The following is a 24,945-nucleotide window of genomic DNA, read 5'->3' as shown; positions in this document are numbered from 1 at the left end:
CATACAGACAACAAAATACCCTTTTCTACACCTTACATACCTATTTGATCTGCGTAATACCGGGAGCGCAACGCGTATGTTGTGGTGGGTTGGGAGTAGCCTCTATCAGGTTACGTGGATTGCTGGTAAAATAGTAGAAATTGGCCAAATGGAGTGAATAGTATGCTAATGGAGTCGGCTACGGAGATAGGGACAATACCACTACTACTAGTATTTTTCAGGAATCAACGTAGCCTAGTAGAGGCTAGGTTAGGAGTAAAGTCTATTTACATTATGTGCACTTTTCATATCCATGGAATGTTTTAACAACTCCCGCTTGTCAAACTTATCTCAAAGGAGAGTGCGTCATTGTTTCTTTGTTATGATAAGCCTGTTGTCCGGTTAATATTGAATGGCATGCTTGAGGTCAAAATGCGAAGTATAGAATTTAAAAATTGCGATGACTTCCTGTCAAAAGCCTGGTATGTACTCACGTACACGTATCTATATTGATATCAATTACTGAACTTTCTACAACCAATTTTACCTTTTCATCTAGATTATACTTATATTTTATGATTTGGGACACTCTACATCATGCTACATCATTATAGCATTAGAAGTGTTGTCAGTTTTCAAAAGTGCTTCTTCGATATGGCCATGGCATGACCCAATAAAATAGGAAAGGCATGTCGTGTGGCTACAAGGGGTTTTATATTTGCACGCAATATATTACACGAGTGCCCAAGTGTATGGGTACTCAATATGTCGTCAGATAATTCTTGAACTGCCAAAGGTGCTCTGTTTGCCGTGTCACGAATTGCGTAGAAACCACGTCTAATGCGATGATATAAGCAAAGGTCGCTCCATATGGAAGAAAGTGCTAATGCATATGCAGACTAGACTTGCTGTTGGGAACAGTTATGGCTCACAAAATTATTTGGCTAGTGAACCTTGTTTGGCAGCGTCCACCGAAAGTCCTGGACGCTGAAAATCGTTGACAGATACGGACTGCAATATGTGCGAAGAGCGAGCACGAATTATTCTGTTTCCAACCGTCTGTAACAATACGCAGGGTACAGCAAATGTGTCTGATGTGCAGAACGACACAAGGAACGCCACAGTCCGGCGGCACGATTCAGACCCTCTCCAGACAACTCTCCTGGGCAAACTTCTCCAGTTGTGCTGGCTGGTCCCGTCCTTGGTGCTGATACTCAGCCTGAACTGTCTCTTCCTCGTCGCCATCCTGCGGACCAAGAAGCTGTGGCGGCCGCGGTTCGTCCTTCCCGCCAGTCTCTGCGTCCTGGACATCGTCCAAGGCAGCCTCTTCATCCCCAGCTCGGCGGTGAACATCGTCACGGGAGGGAACTCCAGCCCGGCCTGGTTCTGCTGGTTGCAGGCGAGCTACTTCTACGTTGGGGCTGTCTGTACTCTGTCTACCTTAACACTCATGGCGTGGGACCGCTACCAAGCAGTCTGCAACGCACTTCACTACCAAATAAACGGACCGCTACAATGTCTTTGTGCAAAGACTGCTGCCGTCTGGGCATTTTCAGTCCTGCTAGGTACGTTTTACGTTATCATAATATAAGGGAACATGGCCGCACCCAACGACGTTGCTGTTACATACCCTTTTTGCAATTTGATGGAATTTGCTCTACAAGTAGATACTCTTGACAAACGTTTGACAGCGATTTCTGCAACTTACGAAATATCTTGTATTGTAGTGATCTGTTTTTCGTACGGAAAGGTGTATCTGGAAACGAAGAGACACCAGAGGAGGCACATGCAGAATGGAAGACGCCACAGACAGCAAAGGTACACAGGAAACCTGCGAACCGAAGGGACAATATCAGCTCAGCTAATCGTTCTCTTCGTATTCTTGGTACCTCGCTCCGTCGTTTTCGGTCTGTATCTTTCACCAAGACAGGAAGAGAAAAGCGTGCAGATGATGATCGTGAAACAGGTATCTCTGTTACTGCACATGACAGTGCCCTGCTTCAGTAACCCAGTCATCTACGGTTTGAGCAGTAAGGACGTGAGAAACGCGGTGGTGAGAATATGTGGATCAAACGTAAGACGTTGGAAAAGAAGGAAAAGAAACGTTTACGAAGTGTCTCGACCAAGAGTGTCGTCTGAAGACGGAGAAGCCGTCTGTCGTCATGCCAGGATGGAACAGTGTCGTCATGAAGAGATAAGAACCTTGTCGCTAAACGAACTGCCAGAAATGGACGAACAAAAAGACTTTGTAAAAAGATCACACATACATACAGTACACAACTACTGTATCTACTGACTCCATGTTTGTCCCTCCTAACAACTGTTATGATTAATGCTTTGAACATTCAAACTGACCTTCCACACCTATGTGATGACAATAAAGATAAACATGGCCAACTCTTTTTGGTCTAACGTATCATTCTTTTAACACAAAGATAGGATAGAAAAATATCAAGGGAAGTCGGAGATTGATATATTGAACTATAGTTTATTCAGATTACTAGCCTTTACAAAAGAATAGATATAGAAAGCCCACAGAATACATAGAAAGCGCAAGAATTACTACATCATAGGCTTAGAAGTGTTTTCAGGTTTCAAAACTGTTTTCTCGATCTGGCCATAGTATGACCCAATAAAAACAAAAGTCTGTGGTGTGGTCACAGGGGTTTTTGTGTTGGAAAGCAATATATCATACGAATACTTGAGTGCTTGGGTACTCAATAAGTCGTCAGGTAATTCTTGAACTGCCAAAGGTGCATTAATGTTTGCCGTGTCACGAATTGCGCTGATTTAAGTAAAGCTTAAGGTCGTTCCATATTAAAGGCAGGGTAAGGTAGTGACAAGGGCAGCTTGACCTAACCCTGCCTGACGAAGCTGTGAAAAATGTGAATTCTGTACAGGAGCAATAAGATAGTTTATTGCATAATATGCCTGAATGGCTATGTCCTACAAGAGCACACAATGCCATATACTGTCCCTCTAAGCCTCTGCATACTCCTTAATGACATAGATACATATATTTGTCACGTTATGGTTGTACCTATAACACCAACTGACCCCCTCTCACTGAACTTGCGACGCGTTGGCGACCTCGCCGCGACTGAGCGATTTGACAGCGCGCTCAGTGTATTTCATCGATAGAAAACAGATCTTTTTACGCGTTTACGCGTTAGTGAAACTTGTACGCTTGATATGATAATCCCGTTATAAATTCAAGGGTAACACAAATCCAATTTAGGACTCAGCGAGGTCGCCAACGTGTCGCGAGGCCGGAGAGAGATAGAGGCTTTAGGGTCCTTTAATGCATGATGAATGGTGTGCTACGAAGAATCATATGTATTGACATGAATATGACATATGTTCCATTAGTGTGCTTTCTTTAATTTACGATGTTCTTACGTTAATGATGGGTATTGAGATAGGCCGAGCCGTATGTAATACATATCAAAGTAGGATTAGTGCGGATGTTTATAACACGTATCTGGACGAGTAGGTCATTGCAGTGGAGGACTTGTGCAATGCGCCCCTAGCGAGTTAATCTGACAATGCAGAGTTGTTTGTGTTTCTTAGCCCCCTTTGGTTCAAGTAAACAAAGAAACCAGCCTGATCTGCAATCGATTGATTACACAAAACAAAACAAACAACAATTATCTCCAACTCTATCTAGAGGCCCTTCTTTTCAAGGTTCAATGAGGTAGGTAAACGCACTCTAGTGTCACCAAGCACTGTGACCACGGAAGAAAACTATCATATATCATGTGTAGGAAATCTGACATGTTTATGGTTCCTTCTTAGCCTGTGTTTACACAATCTCTCGCTGGCTGAGGTTGATGATCCCTCCACCGTCGGGCAGGCTGCTAGGAGCGCGATTTAGTCAGGCTAGTTCCCTCTCTGCAGCCACATTGTTGATAGAAAGTTTATTGCAAATTCCTGCCCGTAGGCTAATTGCAAGTACATGTACATGTATACGTAACGAGTGGACGGACAGATAATGATGAACAATATAACATATGACTACTGTAGTCTTAACTACTGACACTAAGTTCTAGCTTATTGGGTTCGGCTTCTTTGTATTCTCCAAGCAGAGATTTCGGTCGGGTGGGTGCGATTTTATACTCTGCCTTACAAATCGCAGCTAGCAACTCATAGCCCCCCCTCTCCCGACCGAACCTTTACTTGCAATTGGAGAATACCTGATTGTGCATCGTCCAAAGGCTGAGCAAACCAATTTTTCCAGTTATGCATACGGTATTGGTTTAATCTCCAAGCAGATGTTGGGTGAAAAAAATCGCAACACTTTTGTGGCGTGTCCGTTTATTCTAACTCGCAATAAGAATAACTTGGAAAGATACGTGTACTCTCCATGCATATTTTTTTGAACATGACAAAGTAGAAAGCACGTCAAAAACGCCTAGAAACTCGTCAAAAACCAGCCGGACCCACTCCTATGCTTGGAGAGTAGGATACGTGTGAGAAAGACAAAGCTGTAGTCAGAAAAAGTAACGATTTTCCGTTCCAACATCTGCTTGGAGTTGGAGATTACATACAGTTAGTTGACCCAAAGTGGAGTTGACCCATGATATTTGCGCGGGACACCGGCGCTTTTGTTATGCAAATATCCGACTGCACGCATTTCGTTTCCGGGTTCGTCTACGAGTATGTGTGGGAACCAAGTCATCTTCCTAAAGATTTGAGACAACTTAAGGACAGGAGTCCACCGCAATGGCTCGGCGGGCGGACGACCGAAGGCCTTCGGCACCCTCTCCATGGCGCGCCGCAACCAGCCCCAACCCCGACCTGCCTAAATATCACGAGGGATTTCTCGAGAAAAAGTTTAAGTCGGTGAGTTGGAGTGTTTGAATTACGAGGTGCTTCCTTCACATTCAGTGTGCCGTATAGCACGTATACTTAAGCGGACAAGCATTCGTGAATCACGGCAAGTTCTTAACAGTAACACTGTTAGTGTTGCTTGATCTACACTTTGTAAGCACGCGATCTAACTACGAAACGTCGGTCTTTTCCTGGTGTGACGTTCCACTACATGCACGGGATTTCTCCGTCAAATGAACCATGAAGCCAAATATCTAAAACCAACCAGCCTACGTCTTTCGTAGCCCGTGTGCCATCCCAATATATTATTTACTACCGGGGCTCCTGCACTCGCTACCCTGAAAAAATCAGCGTAGCGAGTGTAGGAGCCCCGGTAGAAATCGGATGGCCCCCAGGCTACTTTCGAATGATTTACGTTGTTTCTGAGCTTGTATATGTATGTATACAATGGTGTATGGTGATTGTTTGAATCCTGCACTGTTAAAGTTCATACTTATTCGGCTGATTACGTGCTTAGTGGGCCGTGTGTGTAGGTTAGATTTTTGTGCTTTCATAGACGGGTAATCCCCCGGACATGCTACAATAATGACCCTGTTTTGTGCAATGAAGTTGAAAACCTAACATTTGGGATAGTTGCGTGTCAGAAAACGTAACAGTTTTCCTTCCTAACATCTATTTAGTGACTGATTTTAAACACTTTGTTCTACTATTTTTCAGCCCTTATAGGAGTTTGGTGAATATTAAGCTCTAGCTTACTTCCGTCGGAGTGGTATTTTGATTGAGTTAAGATAGGGTGGGTCCAAAGTCAGTACCCTACATGTGGCTATTACACAGGTACCGGAATTAATACTTGCTACCAAAACATTTTGAAGTAAAGCGATCGAAGACCAGGATTAGCCTCTACCAGTCGCAAACTGTGCTCCCTTACTTCTCTGGTGTATTATCTGTCTATTTGGCCAATTTCTAGTATTTTTCTAGCGACCTGTGGAGCCTGGTAGAAGATAGACCAGGATGACCGACTGTCTTGTGTGTCACACCGGCGCCTTAAGTTAGAATGTTCAGCAAAATTACATTCAACAAGAATTTAACCAGGAAATTTGGAAATGTGAAAAATTGAGAAGACTAAACGGGATTCCGATGGCAAATATCGACACAGAGAGAAAAATTTCCACCACAATGCATTTGTACCTCCACCTTTCTATTCTTGTGTAATAATAGGTTGTGCTTCCAATGGCAAATATCGACACAGAGAGAAAAATTCCCACCACAATACATTTGTACCTCCACCTTTCTATTCTTGTGTAATAATAGGTTGTGCTTCCATGAGCTGAACTTTGCTCGTACATTTATATACAACGCAAGAAAGCCCCGTCACTCCTCCTAAACCAAATTCAATACAGACTTCTCTTAAGCTATTCTTGGTTAAGCTTTGCCCTGCGTACATGTACCATTGTACAATGTACATTCTTACATTCACAAGCTTTAGCACGTTACGTGGTTGCTCGTACGCTTAAATACCACGCAAGAAAGCCCCGTCACTCCTTCTAAACCAAATTCAATACAGATTTCTCTTCAGTTATTCTTGTTTAAGCTTTGCCCTCTTACATGAACCATTGTACAATGTATATATTCACAACCCTTAGCACGTTACGTGGTTGCTCGTACGCTTATATACAAGTACAACGCAAGAAAGCCCCGTCACTCCTAAAGCCGATTCAATACATATTTCTCTTCAGTTATTCTTGGTTAAGCTTTGGCCTGCTAACATGTAACGTTACCATTGTACAATGTGCATTCTTACATTCACAATCTTAGCACGTTTCGTGGTTCGCTCTATTTGCAAGCGACATGGGTGACAAATACCGGCAAAGTAACCTGATAGCGGCAGAGCTCGTTGTTTGTCTAATTCAGACCACTGAAATAACAAAGCGTTTCCTTGTTGAAGTACAGTTTGTGTATAGTGTAAATATATGTTCGCAGCAGTACAGTGAAATTGAAGAGTTCGTTGCAATTGTATGTTTGAGTTTGCTGGTGGTAGTACAATAGTAGGAACACAATGGAACGTATTATGAGTTTGCATTGAGAAGTCACGGCGAAAACCGCGTAAAATTGAAATCATCGCTAACATTTCAAAATGTACAGTACGTGTTAGATGTGAGATGAAGCGGAAATCTTGTACGTTTAACTTTTTGTTGAAGGTGATATTTGTTTGGGCTGATCGGTAGGAGTTACGGTTACGATATGATCGTTGTAAGTCCATATATAACTGTACTGGAGTAGAGCGGATGCATCATCAAGGCCACATAATTTAGATTATTTTGTTAACGGATTATTTTCATTACATTGTGGCAGCAGCGTGTGAGTGAGAGAGAGAGAGAAAGCAAGAGAGAAGGAGAGAAGGAAGGAGGGGAATCGGAGAGAGAATGAAATAGCCTCTTTATTTGTCTGTGCATCATTGTTGTCATTATATCATTGTTATCCCCGCTCTCTCTCTCTCTCTCTCTCTCTCTCTCTTCTCTCTCTCTCTCTCTCCCTCTCTCTCTTTTTCTCTCTTTTTCTCTCTCTCTCTCTCTCTCTTTCTTTCTCTCTCTTTCTCTCTCTCTTTCTTTCTTTCTCTCTCTCTCACCTCTCTCTCTCTCTCTCTCTTTCTCTCTCTCTCTCTATATATATATATACATATGATTACATTTTGACTTCATTTTCCAGGGATATCAGAGAATCTGGGCAGAGATAAAAGCTGACGTCATGTTCCTCTACCACCCAGAGAGACAAGACCAACATGCGGTAAAATCAGTCATTATTTTTCGCCAAATAACAGTTACTCAAGAAATTGGATAAAATTTGTAAACGGTCACCTCGATCTGCAAATGTTCTTTCTCCCCTTCTTTCTCACTCAGTAAAATTTTAAAAACACCTTTAACCCCTTTAAAGTCTGTTTGAATCTTCTACGCCAGCACTGGTTTAGGTATAAAAGCACATTATAAATGATGAGGCAGTTCAGAAGTTGTAGATAAAAATTTATCAACTTTACCTGCCCTTTCATTTAAAGAGGGTCTCTTTACATGAGAGGATGCCAAACATTAACACACACAGCTCGCTACTAAAATATTCCTTAGTCTCTCCAAAGCATTGTATTTGGTTGGTCGTGAGTTCGATCCCCGGTCGAGTCATACTAAAGACTTTTAAAAATTGTACATACTGCTTTCTCTGCTTAGCATTCGGCATTAGGGAAAGAGTACGGTAGCAATTCTTACGTTGTACTTTTTATGTAGTTGAGCACACACCACTATCAGTGGACTAGACCCCTGCAGTAGTGCACAAAGTTGTGTGGCCCAAGGGCTATTGAAACGGAGATGGGCGCCACCCTATGCACAATTTGGTACGGGAAGGACTTAAACTCTTCAAACCTCTTTAAGGCGTTCCCTCGCCTTGTATGTACAGCCCTATGGCCCTGTGTTGCTGTCCTATAAGCATGCCTGTGTACAGGATTAGCATGGTACACTGCAAACGAACAGAACGCGGCTTGTACTGGAACGTAAGACATGTCCTATCTATGTCCGAGCGTGGGAGGGTTGTGTGTACTTAGCCAAACAGTCAGGGAAGGGACAGGGCGTTCTTGGAAGGGACTTGAGACCTACATAGGGATAGCAGGTGTCTCATAAGTCTGACAAGCAATATTTGTATTTATCAAAGGTAGGTAAGAAAGAATAGTTATCTTGAGACTTTTTAACCTTCTCCCTGCTGCCTAACTCTGTAACCAATAGGGAATTGGGTGCCAAGCGGCTACTTCAGAGTGCTAAAGGATTGTCTAGCTAGTAGTAGTGCAATGCGGCTTCTCTGTGGCTCGCGTTTTCAACCAAGCACACAGGGCCACGCCTATTCTCCAAGCAGAGGTTTCGGTCGAGGGGGCTAGGGAGAAACGTTAATAAACGCGACCACGCCTAGCCCTCTCGATAGAAACCTTTGCTTGGAGCTTGAGAATAGGTCACACCTACTCTTATCGATAAGTGTGTTGGGTTCTTTAACGTGCAGATGTTAACGCAACGCCTAAAGCTCCTTCCTTTATATTACATGCCACTTAATGACTTATTCTTGTACTCTTTAGACAACCAAGATATCCATAACAAGTTGTACAAATATACTCCTTTAGGGTCAATTCAGTTATTTCTAATAAGACCTACAGCATCGTAACATAGTGGATATTACTGTGTTGTTATAAAACCGGGATTTCATATTATGCATAACTGTTACATAAACGGCAGTTTAACCCTTATACGAGGCGCCGGCGTATTGGACGACACATGAGGTTATTAATTTGCTATTGGCCAATCAAAACGGAAGACCTGTACACCTAGATGAAATGTAATCGAGGGCAAATATCTTAACGTTATGGCAGTACGTTCAAAGCAACCTCCCCCTTCTATTTGGTCTCTTAATTCATCTATTAATCGCTCCTGCTAAATCCTTATCAATTTCCACCTATCTTCTATTTTTGTTTTACTCAAATACTATTAAATAGCTCTTGACAAATCCCAAGCGTTTAATTTTTATAAAGCTTTGGTTAACAGGCAGTAGTTTGCAGTGCTTGTACTAGCAACCCTTACCTCCCCCAGGTTTTGAGTGGAACAGTCCGAACAGAAATAGTCTGGGTTCATTTGCACTACGTAAACACGAGAGTAAGGTGCGCAAGGTGGGACACTAAGACGTCTTACCTCGCTCAGTGTTTGTCTTAAACATTCCTCGACAGTTGGGCTACCTACAACTGGACCGAACAACGACTGTGGAATATCCCAAGTCCAAAGGCAAGGAGAGAGGTCAACACAAGTTCATAGTCAAGTCCAATAAGGATCTACACAAGTTTCTGGTACGTGGATGTTTCTTGTTTTGTTGTTTCATTGTTTACGATTAGATTGTTGTCATCATGATGTTGTCAACAAGATAAATTGACGCTCATTATAAGTACACGACTGGTATGTAGAATGGTGTTACAAAATCAAACGATTTTGAAAGATATTCCCATAAATGTGCTTCGCTTGGCCACGTTAGAGGAACGGATTTTGTTTGGTCACGTCGGGCAGTCGAAGTGGTATTTTAAGTAATGGAGTGACCACTTAACTGAACACTTCTGAATAGGAGAGGACAACGTAACGAAATATCTATGTTTGCCATGTGGCACCATAGATATACGTGCAGGCGTATATACGTACACATATATCTGTATATACATTTACAGAGCACTCGCCATCAACGTTTGAACTGATCATATCGCTCAAAAACATCGTATTTCTAGGAACTGTTTGCAATTTTCAATTTACAACAGCAGTGCTCCCTTTGTTGTAAAACAGTACCCGCACTTATGACATACATTTATTAATGCAATCCCGCGTACAAAGGTATCCGCTAAAACAGCCGCTCATATCAATATTTCTGCACTCCCACTAACGTAGGATCAAACGCTATACGTTCAGACATATTAACGGCATATTCTTAATGTTGTTATTGTATGTAATATATCATACTCAACATTCTCAAAACGCATAAACCTGTGTCGAGGGCCTCACTGAATAATTAATAAACCCCGGGGCGTGTGGTGCGGCCATTATTATTATGACATCATTACATTACACATATTGTGTATTGTGTTCCCATAATGTGTGGCAAAAACAATCATTATGGGTATGCTATGACCGGGCAATAAAATGCCACATTAAGTATTATTCTTTCTCGTGGATGCAAACATTTATTACCTTCGCCAAGAAGGTTATATTTTCGAGTCCGTGTGTCTGTCTGTCTGTCTGTCTGTCTGTGTGTCTCTCTCTCTCTGTCTGTCTGTGTATGAACATGATAAGAATGCATAGACGGATTGTTTTGATATTTCGTATGTGGGTAGGTCTCTGTATGCACAGTTTGGAAAGGCAGGATTACATTATACAAGGTTATGTTGCATTGAACGCAGTTTTTCAGGGTGACGGATATATATGACCTGGCGGCATTATGTCAGTAGATGTTATACAGAGCACCGCTAGCTCCTGGGATGTTGTCACATTATATTGAGTGTCGACAGCGGGTCACAAAACTACTACTGTACCACACACTTACTCCCCAGACAGATGTTAGGCTCTCGCTTGCATTGGACGTCTTTTTAGCCATTTTTGCAGGGCTTCAACACATAACAGTCATTTTACAAGTAGGTTTACCTTGCCCCAGGGTAAGTGTCAGCAGAGGTTCGTCTACCCAACAAAGGTAAAACCCTACAAAATAGAATGCTCGACAAAAATGCATAAAAAGGCGTCCAAAACAAGCAGGATCCTAACCTCTGCTTGGAGAGTACCAGACACTAGCCCCGCCCACAATCAACAATCATGTCCGCATGACGGGTGGTAGGGTTCACAAGGGGTCACACGAATACCTGGTGAACCGTTACCCGTATCCTGGTGGGCAACACTGGAACGCCTACAGGGTTGAGGAACACAGGTAAAGGTGTTTGTAGGTGTTACCTGTTGGATCGACAGGTGTGTATGTTTGTGTATCATTGTTTTCTGTATTAATCAATAGACATGTATATGGACACACAGCTTGTTGTACGCTGTGCAGTGTATGTAATAATGTTGAGGACTAGAGGGAATGAACCCGGTTTCTAGAACTGTTTATGTTAGACGACAACCGCAAATGTTGGACGAATTTTAAGCATTTTGGCTTGTTGTACATAAAATGTATGCTCTGCAGTGTATGCAATGATCAAGCTGCGGACTAGAGGAAATGGCACCGGTTTCTAGAACTGTTTATGTTAGACGACAACCATCAATGTCGGACTAATTTTGAGTTGGCATGTATATTATATTATTGGTAATGGGCTTAAGGAACGCAGGTAGGCGTGTTACCTGTTGGAACGACAGGGGTAACAGGAATGTATGCTTGTGTATTAGTGTTTACTGTACAAACACATAGGTTGGTGCACGCTGTACAGTGTATGTAATGATCAAATTGAGGACTATAGAGTGAATAGACCCGTTTTCGTGATGGTCCAGTGGAACTGTAACGTTACATTTTAGACGACAATCGTCCATGTCGGACTAATTACAGGTGGCTTGTAATTTACCATTTGTAAGGGGCTGGGGAATGGGGAGGGAGGGAGCGAAAGATGTAGTGAGTGAAGAAAGAAAGAAGGGAAAGGGAAGGGAGGAAGGGAAACAGCCAAAGGGGAGGGAGAAAAAAAACTGTGGGAGGGAGTGAGGGACCTGACAGAGTAGTGTTGCATAGAATTCAATATGCATGTGCACGTGTCAGTAGTTGTCAACCGTGAAGCCATTGTTGTCACACTCGGCTGGTAAAACCTGTGTTCTTACGTGTGGTGAATTGAGTAAATCCCCGATTTACGTGGCAGGTGGCACAATGTAGTACAGTCTGAACAAACAACGCTTTCTCGTTGTTTGTTCTCATGTTGAACCTATCAAGTATTGATAGTACGGCGAGATAATAGCTGCATGCACAGACCCCGTACAACTTGTTATTATTGTTATTATTGTCATTTCTTGAATGTATTGTGATAATATATTAGTGATGATTCTTTATTTGTTTTTAAATGTACTCTGGTGGTGTTGGCCTTGTAAAGGATGCATCGATCCTGTTTCCAACACCTCTCAGATTTCATTCTGTGAAGTTTCATAAACAAATAAATAAATAAACTTTATTTCGGGCACTATGCTAGCCTGGTATCCAAGCACATTGTAGCTCCCGAGTCCTTTGATCCTCTATCATTTGCGAGAGAAGACCAGAGGACTCGACAGCTATTGTTGGGTTGGGTGCCAGGCTAGCACAATACAACGGCACCGCCGTATTTCAAAATCCGTTGACATATATCGCTGTGCACATGCTCTATATTTAATGCATACTTAAGTGAAATTAAAGATTAAGTAAAGATACCTACATTTTAAGTGGACTTTACGTTGTTGGTGAAGATGGTGTAAAGATTGACTTTTAGTTGTGGCATTTCATACTAGTACTTAGGCTATTTAAATGCAGCTTAAAGATAACTTGATTTTGTTCAAATGTTTAAGCTCCATTTACGAATTCCATTAAGCATGCTTAAATATCCGATTTCGTGCAGTACGACATTCTGTCCACAACTAAATGTCCATGACTGTTACAAGTTAGTATACAAAAATGGCATGTCTATGAATTGAATACGAAAAAAGAGAGAAATGCTTCAATGTCTTGTTTACTTTTCAGGTAATTGGCGCTCAGCTGAGAGACGTTTGGAAAGCCTACATTTTGACGATAGCCACGGTAAGTAAGAAGCTTAGCAAATACACTATGTGTACAGTTGATACTGTTGTCGATATCCTTTATAGTAAAACCATTAAAAAATTGTGTGGAATCTTAACACCATAAAGTCACGCCTCTCTATGCTAAAACAAAATAATAAAACGCCCCTGCAGTTCCAGAGGAAGCTGCTAGGGGGACCAAAACCACACCACTTCTTCTTTACATCACAAGCTATCCGCCACCCAAAAATCAAGACCATAGCACGTCCAGGTCAAAAGATTAAAAAAACGGAAGTTCACCTGCAGTAGCAAGGTCACATACTAGGGGGCCTAAATCAACCTTGACCTTCGTCTTCCCAACACCGACCCACATACCAAATATCATCATAGAAAACTAAAGCAAACACAGCAATGACGGGGAAAAAATAACAGTGGCAGCAAACATTAACAATCTTCGTTTTGTGACATGACTGAAGGCTTATGGTACCGTGGCCGACAGGTACGTGACACCCAAAGTAGGTGTGTGTTGCTCATTGTACCTGTCGGCCACGGTATTATGGCGTCTCGGAATGCTTTTATCGTCCTTCGCCCTCTTTTCAAGGTCAAACATGATAAATGTACAAAGTACTAAGTTTTCAAAGTCTGGCAAAAAATGTCCCCAAGCATCGTATGTACGACTACAAGCTTCGCCCCCGGCAAAGTAATCGTCTGAGCTCCGTTCGGAGAGAGGGCATACCGAGTAGTGTCCTTGGTACATTGTAATTTCCCCCCTAACCTCGCGATATTCATGAGAATACTGCTATTGCTATATATAGCTAGCCTCCGTTGCAGGCTCTGAACCGGCCTTTTTTTGGGCTAAATAATATACTTTTTGCAGCCAACCTGTAACCATCAGCCACCCCCGTAACCATTTTGAAAGAAAAATGCTTACGGGGGTGACTGATGGTTACGGGCTGGCTGCAAAAAGTATATCATTCAGCCCCCAAAAAGGCCGGTTCAGAACCTGCAACGGAGGCTAATATATAGCTATATATAGTCGGAAACCACTAGGATAAGAACAAAGGCTGATTGCAGCTGCAGAGTGTCCAGACTACTAGAGCAGCAGAATACAGTGGACTACTACTACTACTACCGCAAAGATCCGTAACGGCAGTTTTGTGCCATTCTGATCATTTCCTCGAACCTTAAGCACTGGCCAAAACATGCCATTTTTCTGTACTTGACAAGTTCAAACAATTAATTGACCGTTACTACACTGTTCCTGTGACACATGTGTACAACCAGTATAGTATGGTCAAAACGCATAAGAAAAAATGAATTTCTCAGTACTAGATTCAAAGTATTTATCTAATATTCAGAAGCTATGCTCTTAAATCGTTTTTGGTACTTTTGTGTTTTTTGTTGTCTTTTATACTTTTCGTTTCTCAAGACTGCCCGGCCATAGCCTGACGAATCGCGCTCCTAGTGGCCAGCCGGTCCTGTAACCGCCATCACCCGGGGGGTCAGTAACCTCCGGCCGAGAGCTTGTGTAAATACAGGCTAGCCCGGCCGGGCCTCGGATTGAAAGTGTGTTCTTAGCAATAGCATCACATTGCTTACAGATGTGATTTTTGTGGCAGAGACTGCCATTCTCGTATAGGGCTGTTTAGCCATAGTCGATGCTGTAGGGCTGTTGTGAATTAGGATTTTACCATGGTCAATACTGACCGAAGGCGGCCATATATATATACATCACATTGTGTAACTTTCGCTATTCCTCCAGCACGTTGTTCCCGAGGACCTGAACCTCCTCCCGGGGCAGCTGATCGACGTCCAGCGGACCCTCGAGCAGGAGACGTACCGCCTGGCCAGCCCGCCGCCTCCCGTGCCCCCGCACTACGGCAAGGTACGGGGAGATTCTATTGTAAACTACGCACAAAAAGTTCGGAAACTTAACTTTGGTCTATCATATTTCCGTTATTTTTTTACCGATTTCAATGTATTACATATCATTTAAAAGCTTTTTTGATTTCCTTTCCCATGATACCAAACTTACTGTGATTGCGAGTTCATGAAACGAGCATCAGGCCTGCTAAAGTGAGTGGGTCGAAGAAATAGAGTGCCCAGATTACCTTACTATAGTCAAACATGCTCTTCCGTACATATTCTTCTGTTGATATTGACTTCTGTACGAGGGTATTGTGAAAAATCAACAAGAATAAACAAGACATATTCATGAAAGCTAAGTTTATTCTTTATCAAAACCAACAATCTGTGTCTTAGTAACGGGTTAGCAAGGAGTCTTAGTAACGGGTGGCCCAGCTACGCGCTCACTACAGCACGGCACGCACCTCCTCCTCATACTCGTCACCAGTCGCGCAATGCGATGCTGTGGGATAGCGTCCCATTCCTCCAGTCGTCCTAGGTCAGCCAGCGTTGTTCTCTCGGTCACTCTTGCACGGACAGCCCGCCCAAGCTGATCCCATAGATGTTCGATTGGGTCCAGGTCCGGACTCTTAGAGGGCCACCCCATCCTCTCTACACCTGCATGCTGGAGATGGTCGGCGATGATCCCTGCCCGGTGTGGGCGTGCGTTATCATCTTGCAGCAAGGCATTCGGCCCCATGTTATGGAGGAAAGGGAAGGCCACCGAATCAAGAACTGTGTCACAATATCTTTCTGCATTGAGGGTTCCTGGTACTTGTCTTGTCTTTCCCCTGGAGGTAATGCCTCCCCATACCATGACTCTGCCACCACCAAATGTTGTGGTGTAAACAATTGGATCGATGTGCTAAAAATAACCTTGGATGTTCTGTGTGCTAGAAATAACCTTGGATGGTCTGTGTTCTAGAAATAACCTTAGAACCTGGGGAAACAATATAGTGAATCATCATCCGCGCCCATACCAATAGGATGTCACAGCGCGCGTATGACACCAACAGGGAATTTTGGGCACTTTTTCTCTGTGACCCACTCACGTTATTAGTCCTGGTACTTGTTCCGTGGGTTTTCAATCACAATAAGTTTGGTATCATAGAAAAGGGAATTACACAAGCTTTATAATGATATATAATGTATTAAAATCGGTAAAAAAAACAACGGAGATATGATCAACCAAAGTTAAGTTTCCGAACTTTTTGTGCGTAGTACATTTAGTTTGTACATTAAGTAAGGCCAGGTTTGATCAACTCACGCCAAGTGTGGTGGGTTTTTTAGGACCTGGTCACATACGTCGTACGATCCGGCAAACTGAAGCTATTCGTAGGATAGCCGTGCAAAATTTAGCTGTCTTCGGAAGGAAAAGGCTGTCTTAGATCATTGTCAGTGGTTCTGTCACAGCCTGCTTGAAAATTATACGACATCAAAATCGTACGACGTCCTACGACGAATGTGACCGCGCCGTTATGACTGTAGTTGTATTCCACACTACATAGTCTTTATTCAATATTGTACAGTTACTGTAGTTAAGTTTCTTAGGATTTTTGTTAAGTAATGGCATTTGGCATACGATGTATCTGATCGAAAACCTCATAGATCTGATACGATTGACGTGAAATAAAGTTTTGTCACTAACATTTGACGGAAGGTTACGAGATCCGCGTCTTCGTCATCGGGATTCTCCAGCGGTAAGAGCGGGAAATTCTAATTCTAATTCTAATTCTAATTCTAATTCTAAGTCTGACTCTGACTCTGACTCTAATTCTAATTCTAATTCTAATGCTAACTCTTACTCTTACTCTTACTCTTACTCTTACTCTTACTCTTACTCTTACTCTTACTCTTACTCTTACTCTTACTCTAACTCTAACTCTAACTCTAACTCTAACTCTAATTACATGTACTTTCATGCTACGGAAGGTTACGAGATCGGCGTCCTCGTCATCGGGATACTCCAGCGGTCAGAGCGGGACCATGAGCGGCAGCGGGGACAGCGCCGCCTCGGAGGCCTCCAGCTTACCGCCACCGCCGCCCTACACGCCGCAGGCTACCACTGTGGAAATGGTGAGATTTACCCTGGGCGCCAGACTAGTACCGGGTTGCTAGCGATTTGCTTCGGCGGCCCAAAAACAGTCTGCCCGCCCGGTCTTAATCAACGCTCCGGGGAATTGTAGCCCGTGGGAGTGAACTCCCCGGCTAGAAATCCCCCGGTGCGCTAATTAGGGTTCTGCGGGCTGGGGTGCCTGTGCCGCCGAAGGAACTGACTACAAGGTACCGGCTAAAGGGAACCGGCTAAAAGGCCCGATAAACAGTCTGGAACCCGGGGTAGGTGAGATTAAACGGCCTTCGTAGGGTTTTAAAAATGAGAGAACATGTATGTTTATATATATTTGACCTCAGACCTCTCAAGATATCTGTTTGTTTTTGTTTAATGATTTCAGTGTTATTGCTTGACAAATTGATTTTGTCTCTGTATTTATTCCAATGTTTAATCATTATTTTCTGTCATCACCTTTATTTGTTATCTGTACCACTATGGGCTTTCTTGGAAAATCAGCCTTTATTGGGCTGAAGAGACTACCCATATATCTTAAAGGCACCCAGAGCATTTTATGAGGCTTGAAAACTGGAAATCTTCTAGTTGCTGTAATCTTCATGAAATTGACATTTAATGCCACTGTTTACCACATTTACGTGCGGATTTCTTATCAAAAGTGCTCAAACGCAGCACAAAAATAAGCTACATGGTGATATTTTAGTTTCACGCGCCTAGTGTAAATAGACCGATACCATACCCCCGCCCACCTCCGTCAAAACGTAGAAATGCAAAGTTAAAACATAAAAATGCAAATATTTGACGAACATGCAGTCACTCTCTCGTTGGTCGAACCGCTAATTGTGATGGACAGTCAGGATCAGTCATGGTATAGTGTTATTGAAACTTAATATGTGTAGGAATGATTAGACATTGGTGTTTTCATTCAAGTTTCTTGCCTCATAAAATGCGCTGGATGCCTTTAAGATGAATAGATAAAAAATAATAACAATTAGGCCCTCTTTCTAAATTGGGTTTTTGAGAGCCTTGAACTTATCATTGGATTTAAATATGTGATGCACGATGTAACATCTATTGAACATCTCTCACTTTAATGTCTTAAGTCATTTCCAGTTAGAACAATGATTTCGATTCAGAAAAGACAGCAAAACACACCAAGCGTAAAAGAATTCATTTAATCCACGAAATTTGCTGAGTCAGTTGTATTTTTCAGCACGCCTACAGGTTCTACCCAGACTACCTGAAGGAACGAGGGCATGTGAGACCACCGTAAGTCTGACATAACCCCATTGTCACTTTGGGATACTTTTGGTTTTGGTGGAATCTAAGCGCTGGAAATGTGCCCTGCCGTTCAAAAATAAACTGCTACTGGTGGGAATGTACCTTGCAATAAGACTATTCATGGTTTAAACTGCGCATGCGCAGCGGGATGCATTGTGGTTGATATGTCAAAGACAATGTCCCATAGCTTGTCTTGTCTAGCTAGACCATGCTTAATGCATGTGCAGAAGGGCCTTCAAGTTTGACATATTACCCACAGCGCATCTCGTGTTTATCGAATCCATGCGCAGTTTAATCCTTGAACAGGCTTATTGTTATGAATTCTTTACTAGAATCTTGGTCAAGATTCTTCACAACATTTTATGACGTGTTTTAGGACCTACACAAATCAAAACAAAAACATAAACATGCTTCTAGAACAATTACCACCTATGCGAGTCATGACGTAGTTTTGCTGTTTTGTCAGGTGGTTCTTCAATCTGTTGCCACGTGACCAGGTGGAACAGGTGCTGTCGGACAACATCCTGAACGGGAATATGCTGCTCCGGAGTAGCGAATCCGCTCCGGGAGGACTGGTTCTCTCCGCAAGGCTGCCGGTGGACGGGTAAGAGGGTTTGGCTGGAGGAGATTAGATAGCTATACATTTAAACACTACATAGAAATTTGATAGGTATTACCCATTTTGGCAAGTGTCGCAACATGCTTCTCTGGAGTAGTAACTCTGATCCAGGAGGGCTTGTTCTCTCAACAAGGCTGCCGGTGGACGGGTAAGGGAATTAAACAGCTTCAAAAAAAAATAGAAGTTTTATAAAAGATAATCTTTAGAGGTGTCATAACTAGCTGATTATCTCCGCCAGACTGCCGGTGGACGGGTAAGGGAAGCTAAACAGTTTTAGACATCACTAGAAGTTTTATGGGCATCGTTATGACCTTTAGAAGTGTCACAACATGATGCTCCGGAGTAGTGAGTATGCTCAAGGAAGGCTAGTTCTATCTGACAGACTGCCGGTGGACGGGTAAGGGAAGCTTATCAGCTATTGGAGTCCAATTTCCGTATATCAAAACTTGACCATTTTCACACCAGGCTGCTCCGGAGTAGTGGCTCTGCTCCGGTTTTCTCCGCCAGGCTGCCAGTGGAAGGGTAAGAGAAAAGCAAAGGGTCAACGGTTACAGTACTCACACATTACTCCTTTTATCACAGTTACGCGTAACGTTACCTTTAGTTTGGTTCCAGTCTTTGCGTATTTCGGGCGTGGTGGATAGTTTCAAGATAGATTTTGCCATCTTGTATTCCTTTTCCTTTGTGTCATCGTCAGTTTTAGACGTGGTTTTCAAACCGATTTTATATCGAAATTTTCTGAACTTTCCTACAATTCCTCATCAACCGTTCTTATTCCATGGTTGACGATCGATCAGTCATGTTTGATTCCTCATGATCATTGTCACCCTGTGTCTTCTACAGGGAGCCTACGGTCCGACACTACATCGTGAATATGACCAACGGCCACTTCGTCTTGGACATTGACAAGAAGGTGCGCATGGCACTTGACGTTGTATCTAAGAGTTGAAAGTTGACGAGTTAATTGCCCCTGAATGTTGATAGTGTAAAAATAAGAGACCATTGTGTGCTAAATGATACTAATATTCATTTCTTAGAGTCCAAGTTGCATACATGCATTGGGTGCTTTATTTGATTTTCTTGCTCGTGACGTTAAGGTTTTGACGATTTTCTAAGGGAAAATTTTATGACTTGGGGGTGTAAATTTAAACTTAAGTTTGTGTTTTTGCAGCATCCTCCGATCCTGAACGTGTACGAGTTGATTAACTACTTTATCGACCAGAGTGGAGGGAACGTGGTCCCCTTGGAGACCATCGAACTGTCTGAGCTGGCGCTTCCGCCACCACTGTACGAGGAGAATAGGGGTAAGGTGGCCAGCGTTACATCGTAGTGCACTTACAGAATCTTTGAAATAGACATTTTCTTCACTTTCGGTTGTCTGTGTTTTTCTGTGAGTTTCTATGTCTACTCACATTTGTTTTTTGCAAACGCACACAACAAACACATATCAGCTGGAGAAAATTAACATATTGTATCCATATCTTGTAATGTTGATAATGACTAACGAATTTTTGGCGACACCTCAGGCGAGAGCCTAATAGTAGAGTATTGTGCAGTTTGCAAGAATTCTAGGAATTGCACAGGAATGTGTCCACAGGTATTGAATGTTAATCCACAGGAAATGCAATGGTGGAAAGTGGGTCATCCAGGCCCCCTGGAGCATTTGTCCAAGATAACTAAGAGAACCAGTCACAAATGCCAGTCAGATGTACAGTAGATCAGTTATATGTAAATGTAGGCCGACTTCATAGCACAATTGATCACTTTTCCTTGGATACTTGTTGCCCTTGGTTGCAGTTGTGAAGTTGGACGAGTGCCCAAACTGGGGAGAGTGGGAGGCGAAGCCTGTACCCAAGTCTGTAGTCAACATGCTCAAGTACTCTGTACCACCAGGTAAAACTGTGCAATTCATTTCCATTGCTTGTTTTGGAGTGATTATGATTGGCAAATGAATGGGAGATGTCTAATGTATCTTCCTGAAACATTGATATACGTGTAAAGCATAAACAGTTGGATGTCTGTGGATGTACAGCTTTTGCCACTGATGTAAGCTATCAAAAAGTGCTGCCATGACTTACATACAACGTTGTCAGGGTTTTGAAATACATGAGTCTATGCAACGAACATAGCTAATTTGACAGAAAATACATCTGTTGTTAGAAGTGCTGAAAAGCATATCCAATACACAGTTCACTTTCCTTCATGTTGACCGTCAGGTCGTCACAAGTGTCACTTCACCAGTGCCACTTCAAGGATTCTATTTGTGTAATGTGTATTCACGAGTATAGCACACGTAGAAGTGGCCAATTAAAGCAATTGCTGAGCTACCGTACAGCACTAAGATTGGATTTGTGTGACCCTTGATTTCATAATTGGAATATGATGTGCGATGTATACATAAATGTTTGACTTAAAAGACAACAAAACACGTAAAAAGATTTGTTCTTCATCTATGACATTTGTTGAGCGATTTGTCAAATCGTTTGTCTCTCAGCGGTCGCAGGCTCTGTCAGAAAGGGGTGTTACTTATTAGCCTAATGTATGTACAGTTCATCGATGTATGATATGTACATCAATTATTTCTACTTCAACGTGTTACTACAATCTATTGATCTACCACTGTTGACGTCACCACAGACGAGCTACACAAGGTCCAGGAAATGTCCATCCGGAATCCACCCGGCATGCGGCTGCCGGATGTGGACTATGATGAAGAACCCACCCCAAGTACGACACAAGTCTTTGTTTTTGAATATAGAGGAATAATTGAATAATAGGTACAATAGGTACGCTACACAACAAACTTAACACTAGTAACACAAGGGTGACAGAGGAAGGAGGGTGAGAGAGAGAGAGAGAGAGAGAGGGAGAGAGATAGAGAGAGAGGAAGGAGCGTGAGAGAGAAAGAAAGAGTGAGAGAGAGAGAGAGAGAGAGAGAAGGCAAGCAAAAATCAGATCGTTTCAAACTAACTAGACAGCAATTGAGGGGACATATATGATTGCTTTATAACCAAAGCTGTAGTAGTAGTTAAGCATATCTGCGAATCCACACAGAGACCCCTATTAAACATATCTTTCTGTTAAACTAAACACTCAATCATACACACACACACACACACACACACACTCACACACACACACACGCATACATATACATACACAAACACAACCACACACACACGCACATGTGCTTGCTCCAAACCATTTTCATGACTTTGCCTGTCCAATTCTTCCTGTCATTCCCAAACTAAATGAAGTTGTTTAAATTCCTTCACAGTATACCTTGAGCATGATGATGACGATGTACATGATTATGTCACGTGTGAGGCAGGTAAGATGGCCAACGTGTGCAACAAGAGTTGTCGTTCACTTCCACTCTGCACTTGCCGCTAAGGAAGCCTTGACTTTTCACTCAGCATTGTATCCCTCTATGCACCTTTTTTGTTTTATCACTTAGGCCACAGCAAGTAATTTTTATGGATGACATCAGCGCGCTCATTAATTTTCGCCTGATTTCGAAATAAAAAACAAGAAATTTCATTGCCCTCCGATGGTGGTCAACATGCCAAAAATTGGCAAATATGTCGTAAACGTTGACAGTCTAAGGTGTTTCATTGCATATGAATACCCAGTGTAGTTCCTGCCCATGATGGTATAATAAGCTGTTTTCTGCATTTGTTCTAGCAAGGACATTATATAAATAATGGGGGGGGGGGGGGTGGTCTAGTTAATTGAGCTGTATACACAAGGTGTTTCATCGCATATGAATTCCCAGTGTAGTTGCTTCAGATGATGGTACAACAAGCTCTTTTTTGCATTTGTTGTAGTTAGTCTATTGAGATGTATACACATCTACAAGGACATGTTTACATTAAATCAAGGAGGTTTCATATTGTATATGAAACCTCATTGGTTGAATACAGGAATAAAAGACCTGTTGGTCATGATGTCATATTTCGTCGCCTCAATTCTTGTTTAACAAGACTTATGATCTCAAAATTTGAAAATATGGGAATCTTGTTTTTTTTGGCCCGCCTTGTTTTTTTTTCGCCCTATCTCATTAATTGTGGAGTCTGCGGAGGATGTCATCCATATAATTTACTTGCTGTGGCCTTATATGCTATACAAATAAAGCCCCTGTCACACATAGCCGGACCTTCCCCAGATCTTGATTGGGTGTAAGTCTTGAGCAAGGTCTGCTGTGGTGGTGAGTGGTCGTGGGAAAGTCTTGAATGTGTGACAGGGGCTTTAGATACTGTCAATGGTGACGGTTAGGTGTGCAGTTCCAGTACATGGAGGTCCATGTTTGAGTACATTGTACATCAGCCTTAAAAATCCAGCCATGATACACCTGAATAATCTGAAAAAGTCTAGCAAATTCATTGACTAAAAGCGTAGAAATGAATGTCTTCAATTAAGAGTTAAAACTTGTTAAAGGGACTTTTTCGTATGCTCACACAGGAATGATTCACATTATCTACACCGCTGCCACTGCTAAAACTTTAACACCTTAAACTTTGCTGGGAAGTTTTTGCACAATGCTTTGCTTGCTTAAAAGATAAGCAGCATGCAATAATCTAATTGTGTGTGAAACATTACTAGTATGTGATCACTGAGTTACATTACAATGTCATAATTCACATGTTCTTTTTTTGTTACAGAAAGGGACGAATGGGTGGAGGACACCCAGATGAAGATACCTCGCCCGAAGTTGTCATGAGAGTTGGAAAGTTTAAAATAGTCACAATCATGGTTATTGTTTTGATTATAACAGATTAGGCAGGAAGGATATTCTAAGGGGCTGTCTGGAAATCAATTGCGAGGGTCTGGGGAAAAATTGCAGGTGCAAGTTGGTAGGAGAAATTTAGAACAAAAAAAACTATACCATTAGGCTCGCCCCTGAGGCGTCGCCAAAATATTTCAGGGTAGGGATTGCAATCGGTGATTCTGCCAAAAGAGATCCGAATCGGAGTTTGTGAATTTAAGAATATGCCCTTCAGACAGTCAGAACTTATCAACTTTGATTCTTGTCACTTTAAATGTATGGATTGACTTGAAACTCGGGATTTACAAATGGGAAACTTCCCTACGAAATCAGTAGCATCCTGAACAGAGTCTGTCGACAGTGACTATGATCTCTACTGGTAGAATCGGCAATTTTAGTCAGATCGCAATCTCTACCAACAAATATATGCACCAAATGGTGACCTGTAAAAAAATTTGCACCAAATTTTTTATACGGCATATGCCCACTGTATGTTGCTTATACCTTAACATGTCTATTTCTTAATCTATACCACTTGAAGAAGTATATGTATATTTTGTAACTTCATGGAATGTATTATATATAATAAAAATATCCACTTCATGGTTTTTATATGTAGATGGGTTAGAGTCATTTTAATCATATTTGAACTATATTTTATTTCAAAATACTTGCACATGTATGTTGTACACTCCTAATGTACATGTACTTGTACATTGTAGATGAAAGACCTTTGGCATATTCATAGTATTATGACTGCAATGTAGAAGATATATGTTCTAAGACGGAGAAAATATTAATATCATGGGAAGAAAATGGACCACTTTGAAGATGGATGTGACATTGAGTTGTCTGGTAGTTTTTGATTTCAAGTGTAACATCCTATCTTATAAGATACCAAAGGAAAACTTTGTCAAAGTAATACACAAGTGCATGCATGGTCCTTAACTACATTTAACTGTGTGCAATGTACAGGTATTTAAATAAAGAAGGAAGAGTCCACTGTAATGACGATTTTGTCAAGTGAACTGGCAAAATGATATTTACAAAATGTACCAAAGATTATCATCATATTCTGGATTTTCCTTTAAAAAGAAAAAGCACCGAACCTAAGATATATTTCCATGTTTTTGTATTTCAAATCTTTTTATACGAATTATGAGACGCATGTATGTATTCAGAAGTGCCGTATTTGTATTGTTCAGTAAAATTTTACATTCTTCTTAATATGTTA

The 24,945-nt window shown here is 41.9% G+C and overlaps 2 protein-coding genes across 3 annotated transcripts; both read left to right on the top strand.

The window, feature by feature from the left end:
* Window positions 1-997: 997 nt before the first annotated feature.
* On the top strand, window positions 998-3,288 carry LOC136426533 (olfactory receptor 1M1-like). Its single transcript, XM_066415198.1, has 2 exons — window positions 998-1,544; window positions 3,218-3,288. Exons 1-2 carry the CDS (start codon window positions 998-1,000, stop codon window positions 3,286-3,288), a joined length of 618 nt encoding a protein of 205 aa, XP_066271295.1.
* Window positions 3,289-4,619: 1,331 nt separating this feature from the next.
* On the top strand, window positions 4,620-24,938 carry LOC136427211 (signal-transducing adaptor protein 1-like). Of its 2 annotated transcripts, XM_066415992.1 has the most exons (14): window positions 4,623-4,821; window positions 7,516-7,593; window positions 9,557-9,673; window positions 13,039-13,095; window positions 14,836-14,958; window positions 16,911-17,054; window positions 18,260-18,315; window positions 18,794-18,931; window positions 19,790-19,859; window positions 20,118-20,250; window positions 20,744-20,839; window positions 21,584-21,673; window positions 22,224-22,277; window positions 23,608-24,938. In XM_066415992.1, the coding sequence occupies exons 1-14, from the start codon at window positions 4,702-4,704 to the stop codon at window positions 23,664-23,666; spliced, it is 1,335 nt and encodes a 444-aa protein (XP_066272089.1). In that variant the 5' UTR covers window positions 4,623-4,701; the 3' UTR covers window positions 23,667-24,938. The 2 variants fall into 2 exon arrangements, with proteins under 2 accessions (XP_066272090.1, XP_066272089.1); XM_066415993.1 differs by lacking the exon at window positions 22,224-22,277 and having other exon boundaries at window positions 4,620-4,821.
* Window positions 24,939-24,945: the final 7 nt, after the last annotated feature.

The sequence above is a fragment of the Branchiostoma lanceolatum genome, chromosome 2, assembly GCF_035083965.1.
Source record: "Branchiostoma lanceolatum isolate klBraLanc5 chromosome 2, klBraLanc5.hap2, whole genome shotgun sequence".
In the NCBI taxonomy this organism is placed as follows: Eukaryota; Metazoa; Chordata; class Leptocardii; order Amphioxiformes; family Branchiostomatidae; genus Branchiostoma; species Branchiostoma lanceolatum.
The sequence above is the reverse complement of the archived record's forward strand: the minus strand, read 5'-3'. Positions and strand labels throughout refer to the sequence as shown.